The sequence below is a fragment of the Rhinopithecus bieti genome, unplaced genomic scaffold (genome assembly GCF_001698545.2).
Source record: "Rhinopithecus bieti isolate Rb0 unplaced genomic scaffold, ASM169854v2 scaffold_5613, whole genome shotgun sequence".
Taxonomy (NCBI): Eukaryota; Metazoa; Chordata; class Mammalia; order Primates; family Cercopithecidae; genus Rhinopithecus; species Rhinopithecus bieti.
This window is the reverse complement of record NW_016804845.1, coordinates 88,501-99,708: the sequence shown is the minus strand read 5'-3', so window position 1 is coordinate 99,708 and position 11,208 is coordinate 88,501. Positions and strand designations below refer to the sequence as shown.

Below are 11,208 nucleotides of genomic sequence, written 5' to 3'. Positions count from 1 at the left end.
AAAAAAAAAAAAAAAAAAAAAAAAAAAAAATTCTACTTGTCACTTCTCAGTTGTAGTTTTGCACTTTGTAACTTGCTTTACTTTGCTCATATAACTTCTCCAACTAGAATGTATTTTGCATTCTATCAAAATCCTGTTTAAGCATTCAAGTCTCAACTCAAATCCTTCCTCTTTATTCTCCTAGTGTCCCTGGCTAAACTTCTCTCACCTTTCCCTGAACCCTCATGCCCTTACTTTCTGTACCTCCCAGAATGACTTTATTTTATATTGCCTTTTATTATACAATTTATCCCCAAAACTGCCAGAATCTTACACATCACAGGTGCTCAGTTCTTATGTGTTGATGTATCAGTAAACACTATCGCAGCTGGTTAATTAAAATAACTGGACTTGATGGGCTACAATTATAAAAGAGCTTTTTTTTTTTTTTTTTTTTTCTTCCAGGCAACTACCTCCAAACCCTTTGTGGAATCATTCTTGTCTGCCTTGGATTAAATATGGGGCAGAACACAGAGTTTTCACTATCAGGCACTAGCAAATGGTCTCCATTTTTAGGCATAAAAAGCCCGGCCCCATTATTTCCGACTGCAGCAGCTAGGCACAACAGACCACACGGCAACATGGGCAAATCTTCACAGCAATGCTCCATGAAAAACAAGAAATAAAACAAGCTAACGCAGAGCTATTTACATTCACGGAAAATACACACACATGAAAACAATAATACAAAGTTTTCCAGAACACATTGGAACAAGAAATACATACGGAACCCATTAAAATGGTTTTCCATGGGGAAGAATTAGAGTAGGGAGTGGGAACAGAAATGCACAAATATATATATGAAAAAAAGCTTTTTCGCAAATTCATGACACTAGTGTGCCATGAACTGAAGTGTATAACTGACTCAGTCCTCTCTCCTGCCCACTCGCTCCCTAAGAAATGTCTGCTCCAATCTAGTATTGGAGGACCTTTCAAGTCTAGACCTACCAAAGAGAGAAACTGTGGGTGGGTGAGGCGGATGCTCTTATAGTATTTCCCTCTGGCTGCTCTTCTCCTCTGCTACTCACAGTGATGCTTCTGGCTCCTCCAGGGCTCGAACAGGGAAGGGAGTTAGGGGCAGAAAATATCTTATTCAGCTGGGTATATAGCAACAGTATCATCTAGCAATGGTGCCCTGTATGTAGCCAGTGTCCACAGGCTGACTGGCGCCTTCTATTAAGAGAAGCTCTGTGGCCACTGGGAAACCTCTGCTCCCTTCAGGTCCCTCAGTGTGGATAATTCCTCCTCCGACTGGCCACCCACTGCCTCCCTATCTTCTACCCCTTTTCTGAAACCACATCACCCCTGCAGGGCATCCTCTTTGGCATCTTTTCAAGATGATCCACATCTTGTTGCCTTTCATGAGGTCCAAATCTGGCTCACAAGAAGCAACCATGATCCCTGCCATCCCCTTCACCCCCACCCCACGTCATGAAAATCAGGCCACTCCTGGCCGTGCTCTTGGTCAGCTCTGTCACCAAATGTCATTCCAGGCAGTCTTTTGCCTATCGGTATTTTAAGGCTAAAATGCTAGTGACCATGCTCCCCAAGCCCATAGCAAACCCTCAAGATCTCCAGCTGTCCCTTCACTTGCCTTGAGTTGGGGCACAGTAGGGGGAATGAATGCCCTAGCATTCTCACCTCTCCTGAAGGAATTCTCTCTCTGAAATCTCTCCACTGGCCTTTAAGCCTCTCCTCACGCGCATACTAGGAGAGTGAAGGAATTCGAATCACACCATCCCCCTGCAAGTCCCACACACATGGTCTGAAATTTCTCTTTAAGTATGTGTAGAAAATTAATCTTTTTTTTTCTTCTCAGACTTAAGGTCTGGGCAGGAACTGAGACAAAAGAGGGAGTCCCATTTGAATACCCTGTTACACATGCAAGTCTCTGCATCTCTATCAAAACAGAAAATAAGCATCTTTTCTAGCAGATTATTTTTTCAAAAAGCCAGATTGACTGATTTAAGGGGAGCACGAATGAAAAGCAACCACATTTTAAAAAATGAATTCTGAACAAAATGTTATACTCTTCCAAGTCAAATGAGCTATAACCTGTTGAAAACTCTGAAAAGAATTGAAAATATCTTATTTGCTATACTTAGAAAACAACTATAATAAAATTTAGGTTGTCATGAAACAGAAACCCACAAGTGTGATTCTAAATCAATCTTACATTATTAAAATTACTCTAAATTTTATGTAAGTTGATATATCAAAATAATTGTGACAATTTTACAGAAATATGGAAACAACAGGATATAATAAAGGGGCAATAAATGTATAATTGCATCTCTACTATAATTGCAACTGTGAGACATATTAATATATATGCATATGAATAAAGCATTTGAAATAATGGGTAAGAGTGAACATTTTTATGATGATGAGATTTGGGGTGTGGTTTTCCTTTCAAAATTTGTAGTTCCTGTGTTGCTTTTCCCAGTTAAAAATAAATAGGTGAGAAGGATTGAATGGGGGAGTGCTATGCTGGCTTATGAGAGAACCATATAGAATATCCAGTAGACAAGATAAGTGAGGCATGCCTGTGCCCCATGACACAAGGCTGTCTGACACTGGTCACTCCCGATGCCCTGCTGATGGTACCCATTACAGCTGGCTACATCCTGAGAGAAGAATTCACCTTGGAAGATGCATCCCTTGACTGAGACTGCTGGAGATGGGGACGGGGCAGCTAGAGTAGAGCTCGAGGTCTTCTCAGGCAATAGGAAAGCAAAATAAGTTTGGAGCGACAGATCCACAGGAGTGTTAGCAGGAGACAAGGGCGTGAGAAAAAGCAGACCAGGGTAGAGGCAGGCTTAAATGGCAGGCTTGGTATTCTGCCATCAAGGCCATCCAGCAGAGAGAAGCAATAATCCCAGATCTGAGTTAGAAGAACTGCAATGGGAAGAGTGTGGCGGAAGCAAACTTAATCTAGGAGTTATCTCAATTTATCCAGAAAACAACATTTTTTCTCACAAATTTTCTGACTTAAAATATTCTTGATAGAAACTGCCTCTGAAGATACATCTCACAAATTTAAATATGATTTTTGAAAGTATAAAATGAAAGATGAAAGTTTGCCTATGCCCTAGCACCTATTGCCCAATAAATAAAAGAGCAAACACATTTATAAATTTTGACCCAGTTGCTTTTGATCTAATGACTTTTTAAGAGAGCCAATCTACATTGGCTATAGAATAATACGATAATAATTATAGTGTTTCATAAGCACTTGCTGTGAGCCAGGTACCATAAGTCTTTCCTCATTCAATACTCACAACAACCCTGTGATAGAGATTCAGTTGTTATCCCCATTTCACAATTAAGGAAACTGCGTGTAGGAAGTCACTATGCCACATTATATAACATTCCTTGGATTGAAATGCTGTGCCTCCTATTTCAAAACCGTGCTCTAACCACCACACTTCATTAGTAAATAAAGAAAAGCAGCTGCTCTTGGCAGAGAGCGTAGCAGGGTTAGAGGTAATAACACTGCTCCTAGGGATGGTGATCTGACCAGACAAGAAGCGCTTCACTTCTTTACGCCTCCATTTTCTTAGCAATCAATGGACATAGTAATTGCCTCTTTGTCGGGCAAAGTGATAGGGGATAAGATCGGTTTTCCCTCCTGATCTGATTACATAGGAGGCAGCTAAACCATGGCAGCCCATAGGTGTGGATGGAAATCAGGGGTCACTTACAAAGTGTGGTTTGTGTTGGTGACCCAAGCTCAGCTACCTCAGCTATACAATGGGCATAATAATAGCATCTACCTCCTAGGCTGGGAGTGAGGCTCCAATGCATTAATATATTTAAAAGATTTAAAATTGTGCTTGACAAATAACATTCATTAGTTAAACACTAGCACTGTTGGTTTTAAAGGTAGAAACTTGGCTACCAGGGATCACTGTGGACATAGACATGAATAACCTCCAAGCAGAGATAGGAGAGAAGCCCACACTCACCTTAGCCTCCTCTCCATAGGCTAAGATTAGTTTTGCAGGTTTGTTAGCTATAACCTTGGCCAATGAAAGCCGAACTCAGAGGAGATATGATAGCAATGGAGAAATAGGTGTCAAGAAATAATAATAGCTCCTAATTTTTATCATTTCTATGGTCAAGTACTACATTAAGAGTATGCCAGCTTGGTCTTATCTAATCCTCACAATTCTGTGGGTAAGCATTATTAACTGTATCCCTCATCTGGGGCTCTACTTCCATCTCTGTAAAGTGACAACAATGAGGGATGAGGATTTGTTCCTGGGCAATCTGATCTCAGAGCACACACTCCTAAGCTCTGCCCTCACTGCGTGCATCACCAGGGTCTGTTACCCAGCACAGATGTCAAGGCGGGTTATCCATAAGGTGTGGGGTTGGGAGGGCCAGAGGCTGAGATACACGAAAATTACATCACAATCTATACAAGGGTGTGTAGCAATACATTATAAGCTCCTAATACTTTGATTTGCCTTGTTTAAAATTATACTGGAAGCCTCAGTCCACAAGTTTCAATGGTACTTCATGAGAAGCTCTTGAGTAAAGGCTGTTGGCACAAGCGCTTTTTAAAATACAAAACAAGGCATCTTTTACCCTCAGCTTAGAAAGAACAGAGGTAAGAGTATTTACTAGCTTTGTACAGTTTAGGCTAAATCTATAGTATTTTTTTTTTTTCAGACAGAGTCCTGCTCTGTTGCCCAGGCTGGCATGATCTCGGCAGCCCACTACAACCTCTGCCTCCAGGGTTAAAGAGATTTTCCTGCCTCGGTCTCCCAAGTAGTTGGGACTACAGGCGTGCACCGCCACACCTGGCCGATTTTTGTATTTTTAGTAGAGACAGGGTTTCACTGTGTTGACCAGGCTGGTCTCAAACTCCTGACCTCAGGTGATGCACCCGCCTTGGCCTCCCAAAATGCTGGGATTATAGGCATGAGCCACCACGTCCGGCCTATTCTTTTTTCTTTTTAATGCAACGCTTCACAGATTTGCATGTCATCCTTGAGCAGTGGCCACACTAATCTCTGTATCGGTACAATGTTAGTATATGTGCTTCCAAAGCGAGCATTATCTGTACTTATTCTTTATATTTATTTCTATCTTAGAAAGAATTGAATTTCTAAGATCCCTTTCTAAAAAAAGATTATGAAATTTCTATAGTAGAGGTTTTTTTCATAATTATCTTCCATGGAAAATAACTGTAACCTTGCAACACTATTTTTATTATAGGAATTTACACATGTTGGAATGTTGTGAAGAACTGTGTTGGTCTCCTCAAAATTGTAAAGTATGCCACAGAAGGTTGGATTTGCTCATCAACTCTATGATAACTAATGTGCTAACTATATAGATTATTATAATCAACACAATATATCAAATCTGTGAACTCTCTTCTTACATTAAGAAAACAGCTGAAATCCTTTCCTCCTTACACAATTTTTAAAAAATAGAATACATAAATAATTAAAACTTTTATCTGAAAACACTGCAACATTCCCTCTGTTTCTTGCACAAGCCTAAAGCTCATCTCTAATATGGAATAAAGTGCCTGTCCTGTTGATTTCACAGAGATGTCAGGAGCAAAAGAGGTCATGGAACAGACTGGCGCTTTGTAAACAGCATAGGGATAAACAACCCAAAGGGGATATGATTGGCTGTAGAAGAGAGGCAGTATGTTGTGTGCGAGATTAATATTTCCTGTTGTTCTGATACTTGGTTGTGAACCAAGAAATCCTGTGTAAGTCACAGCACATTCCTATATCACAACTGAGCAATGTGGAAAAAATACTGGGCAATTAGTCAAATAGCCTGTTTCTATGTTTCTAGTCCCAGAAAGGACTGGATTTATCTCCATACTCCTTCCAACGACTAAAATCCTGATTTAGCCCAACTCTGAGAACTAGAAGGAACCTAAAAAGTTATGTAGTGTCTGAATCTAGAGACTCAATCTCCAACCATGGAACCCTGTGCAATTCCCTTTACCCTCCTCGTGAAGGGGCATTTATTAGGTGCTCAATCGTATATGCTGACTAACTGATGCCCTAGACCTCCCATTCCTTATCCATAAAAGTAAAAAGGGGGCCAGGCATGGTGGCTCATTCCTGTAATTGCAGCATTTTGGGGAGGCTAAAGTGGGAGGATTGCTTAAGGCCAGGAGTTCAAGATCAGTCTGGACAACATAGCTAGACCTCATCTCCATAACAAAATAAATTAAATATTTCAAAAATAAAAATGGGTGAGATGATCTCCGAAGTAATTTGTAAGTTTAAACGTTCAGGATTTGAGTGCATTCAAAAATGCTATCAAAGTGGAAATGGAAGTCTAAGGAAATTGGTTATTTGTGAGGATGTAGGTAGGTCATTTGGAGGGAAAACCCAGGCCATCCTAATCCCAGATAGCCTTAGAATTTCATTCTCTATTGGTTTGCCCTCATCCATCCCTTCCTCCTTCTTTCTGACTCTCCTTCTTAATTCTAAGTATAAGTCTGCTTGGAAATTTCTCCTCTGAGATATGAATGGAAACTTCTCAAAAGAAGACATTTATGCAGCCAACAGACACATGAAAAATGCCCTCATCATGCACTAGCCATCAGAGAAATGCAAATCAAAAGCCCCCCCCCCCACAATGAGAGTACCATCCCTCACACCAGTTGAAAGGTGATCATTAAAAAGTAGGAAACAACCAGGTGGCTGGAGAGGATGGTGGAGAAATAGGAACACTTTTAGCGCTGTTGGTGGGACTGTAAACTAGTTCAACATTGTGGAAGAAGTGTGGCGATTCCTCAAGATCGTAGAACCCTAGAAATACCATTTGACCCAGCCATCAATTACTGGGTATAATACCAAAGGATTATAAAATCATGCTGCGTAAAGAAACATGCACACATGTTTACTGCGGGCACTATTCACAATAGCAAAGACTTGAACCACCAAACGTCCATCAGTGAGCAGACTGGATTAAGAAAATGTGGCAATTATAGCACCATGGAATGACTATGCAGGCGCATAAAAAAGGATGCAGTTCATGTCCTTTTGGAGGGAGCATGGATGAAAGCTGGAAACCACCATTCTCAGCAAACTATTGCAAGAACAGAAAACCAAACACAATTATGTTCTCACTCATAGGTGGGAACTGAACAATGAGAACACTTGGACACAGGAAGGGGAACATCACACACTGGGGCCTGTCATGGGGTAGGGGGAGGGGAGAGGGATAGCATTAGGGGATATATCTAATGTAAATGACGAGTTAATGGGTGCAGCACACCAACATGGCACATGTATACATATGTAACAAACCTGCACGTTGTGCACATGTACCCTAGAACTTAAAGTGTAATAAAAAAAAAAAAAAAAAAAAAGAAATTTCTCCTTTGCACCAAATGTGGATTATTTGTAAATCCACTAGGAAATTGATAGTGGTTGGTGAAATGCTTTTAAAAACTGAAATTATTGGCTGGGTGCAGTAGCTCACACCTGTAACCCCAGCACTTTAAGCGGCCAAGGTGGGCAGATCACCTGAGGTCAGGAGTTGGAGACAGCCTGGCCAACATGGTGAAACCTTGTCTGTACTAAAAATACAAAAATTAGCCGGGCATAGTGACACACATCTGTAATCCCAGCTACTCAGGAGACTGAGACAGAAGAATCACTTGAACCCGGGAGGCAGAGGCTGCAGTGAGCTGAGATCGTACCACCACACTCCAGCCTGAGAGAGAAAGCGAGACCCAGTCTCAAAAAAAAAAAACTGAAATTATTTTTAAACCTAAATAAATATAGATTACCAATAAGCTTGGAGCACGTTATAGGTTTTTTTGAACAGTGGATACTCTCAGCACATAGTTCTAGATAGAGGTGACTAGGGAAAATAATCATATCTCACTTTTCAGAGAGCAAAAACCATGGCCCATGGCCCAGTGGTGTCTGCTTCACACCACGCTGAATTCCCTTACAATGAACATGTGGAGCAAGCAGAGCTGAAAATCAACCCAGGAGAATGTGTGTCTTTGAACGAAATCATCTCCAAATGCCCTGGGAAGTGCTTGCAGGCTTTGTTTGTGCTGCCCCAGAAGGGAGACCTTTCACAAAGGAACTGTTTTTCAAAGAACAACAAGGCCTGCTATTTTAAACTTGGGGGTGGGAGATTGTATCTGGACCGTTTACACAAGTGAGTGCTGGCTGACTGACATCTAACCCCAGTGTTTGCTGGCTCCAGCTTTCCAAGTAAAGCAAAGAGAGGGACTTGCTTCTGACACGTCTTGAAGCCACAGCAGATGAGTTGTCCAGCAATATTTGAATTTTACCACATGGGCAGAAAACCCTGCTCAGAAATCCTAAACAAGGACAGGCTGGTGATGTTTATCAACCAAGTGACCTTGGGAATTAAAGGGATGTCAGAAAACTATGCAGGACACTTCCCAAAGCTTCAGCACAGTCAGCAAACACAGGACTTAGTGCATGCTAACCCAGTGCTCTGTGTGCATGTGCATGCGTGTGTGTGCATATGCGTGTGTGTGTGCGCGTGTATCCTTATTATTGCTACAGGGCAGTGCTGCATGATTCTAAGAGTCAGACTACCTGGGCTCAAAACCCTGCTCTACATTAGCTGGCCTCATAAGCTCTCCAAGCTGCAGCATCCTCATCTGTACAGCAGGGACAGCAACACTGGTACCTGCACCCTGGAAGGCTATTGCCAGTGGTGGGATGGGATGACACTGAGTGCCACATGGGCCATTGCTGCTGCTAGGACTGTCTACCCCCAGAGGTACAATGAACCCCCCACCAAACACGAAGGTGCCTCTGACCCTTCCAAGTCCAATAAACTGCTGAGTGTTAGGCTTAAAAGAATAACAACAACAACAAATTGTCCATCAGAACGCTTCCAGTGCTTTCTACAATAACATGAGTCCAGATATTCAGAAAGAGAAGCTGCCAGCTGTGGTCAGTGAGACAGGACAGGAAAAAGTGCGCCCTTACGGAGGTATAGTTCCCCCAAAAGGACTATTCTTTTAAAAACACAATCCTAAATCTTTCCAGGAAACCAAAACACAGCCAAGCCTGCTCAGCAGGGGGGAAGAATCACATTTCCCCTTTCCTGACCAGAAGTTTAAAACTAACTAGAAACACTGCAATGACTGCCAGTAGCCAGTTGGCACTTAAAAAAATGATAATTTTCCATGTTTAGAGTCTGAAAAACAGGGGATCGAAACAGTACAGCATTTAAAGAGGAGACAAAAGAGAAAAAGTTACCAGCTACCTCTTGGGTCTTTCAAAGACCGCAGTGTCATCCCTGTAAAAGAGAGAGCAAGGTACTCACCTTTCTGTAAGAATGAACGACTCATCACCTTAAGCACTGAATTCTGAGAAAGCCTAGGTTCCTGAGCTCCCAGCCCAGATTTCCTTACAACGCAGCCAAATGGCTTTGCAGAGTTCAGTTCTGCCGGGTGGGGGAAGGGAAAAAGGAGCAACAAAGTTCCTGCATGTCTCACCACCACTGTTTTAAAAAGAAATAAAGAAGAGTCACTAACCTTGCCTCCTGTCCGGGAAGCGAACCGGGCCTGGCGGAGGCTGTCTCCCATAGCAAAGCGCCCCAAAGTTAAGGAGCTGGGCCACCACAGAAAGGTTTGCAAGCCAGCTCCTCTGGGCACATGGCATGATTCAGTTGTTGGGGAGAAGAAAAGTCAGAAAAGTTTTAGCCCTCAGCTCCAGAAATCAAGTGCTCCCCTGTGGCCCAGCAGGAAGATGCAGGGGTGCATGGTCCAGGCGCGAGAAGACAGCGACTGCAAAGCTGCCCGCGATCTCCCTGTGCTTTTTTAAGCAGAAAGGGGCTAGACACCTTTTTCCCCTCCCTCCTCCTGAAAGGGGAGTGATCCAGCTGACAGTGTCCGCTTTCGGTGGAGTGTGGAATGGGCCGGAGCGGGAGGGCGCAGTCCACCCCGGTCCCCACCCCTCCGCCTCCCGCATGCCCCGCGGCCTCGCAGCCCACTTGGTGCATCTTCCTCCGGGACTCCCACCCCCGCGCTCCTCCGGCCCCGCCCCGAGCGCCGGGCCCAGCTGGCCGAGCCGGCCAAATAGGGGAGACCCGGGAGAGCCGCCCTGGGCGGCACTTGGGAAGCTGCGAGCGAGAGGCCCCCAGGCCACCCCGACCAGCGTGCTTAAATATACGCTCAAAATGATGAGAACAGAGTTGGGGCAGAGGGGGGCCCCACTCCCTTCATCCTTCCGCTCTCAGCGCTGCTCCCTCCCATACTGTTCTCCTCCAAGTTCCTGAACTTTTCCCAACATCGCTCTATCAAGACTCCTCACCCACTCGGACCGCTCCGGGATTCTCTTCCACTGGAAAACCAATAGGCGATTTTTCTCTGCCAAGTCACACAAAGGGAAATGGGCTGCGCTAATCTGCTAATGTGACCTCAGGCAAGCCCCCTCATCTGTGCGATGAGGTGACTGCAGCAAATGCCTGTGGGCCCCTCTGAGTCTGCCGGTCTCTATGTGGCTTTTCTGCTTTTAGAACCCCATCTTTCCTAGCCCATCTCCATTCACTCAAAAGGAAACCAGGAGAGTGGAGGAAGTCAGTCAGCCCAGGAAGGTGTTAAGGTATCTCCCCAGTTTCCCTGAACTGGCTACCCTGGAGGGGCATCCATTCATTCAGAGGCTCAAGCTTTTACATCGGTGAGAGAATGCCACAATCCAGGACGCTTGCCAGGCGTCTTGAGAATTTACTGGGCTAATCCAGCCAAGATTTTTCACCTCTGAGCTGAAGCAGGCCTCCTTACTCCATTCAGGAAGAATTCGGCCCCAATATTGAGTTTTCCCTGGCTGCCAGCCAACCACACGTGTTAATCAAGAGGTCTAGGATACCAACCTACTCAACCTTACATAGGGACAGAGCCGCCAAGGCAAACTCAGTGGCCCAAAAGCAAAGTGGTCCTCTCAGATCTGGAACACATGGGCACCAAGACTTTTAGAAGTATATGCTAGTTTCCTATTATTGTTGTTACAAGTTACCATACATTCAGTGGCTTGAAACAACTCAGATTTCTTATGTGACAGTTCTGGAAATCAGATATCTGAAACTGGTCTCACTGGGCTAAAAAAAATCAAGGAGTTAGCACAGCTGCATTCATTTCTGAAGACTCTAGGGGAGAATCTGTTGTCTTGCCTCTTCCAACTT

The 11,208-nt window shown here is 43.7% G+C and overlaps 1 protein-coding gene across 1 annotated transcript in view; it reads right to left on the bottom strand.

Annotated features, from left to right (window-relative positions):
• The window catches only part of ADAMTS12 (ADAM metallopeptidase with thrombospondin type 1 motif 12), a 373,663-nt gene extending 363,707 nt beyond the window's left edge, over positions 1-9,956 (bottom strand). Inside the window, 1 exon segment of the mRNA XM_017870704.1 lies at positions 9,563-9,956. Coding sequence (XP_017726193.1) covers positions 9,563-9,689 — 127 coding nt within the window. The 5' untranslated portion in view covers positions 9,690-9,956.
• Between the last annotated feature and the right edge of the window lie 1,252 nt (positions 9,957-11,208).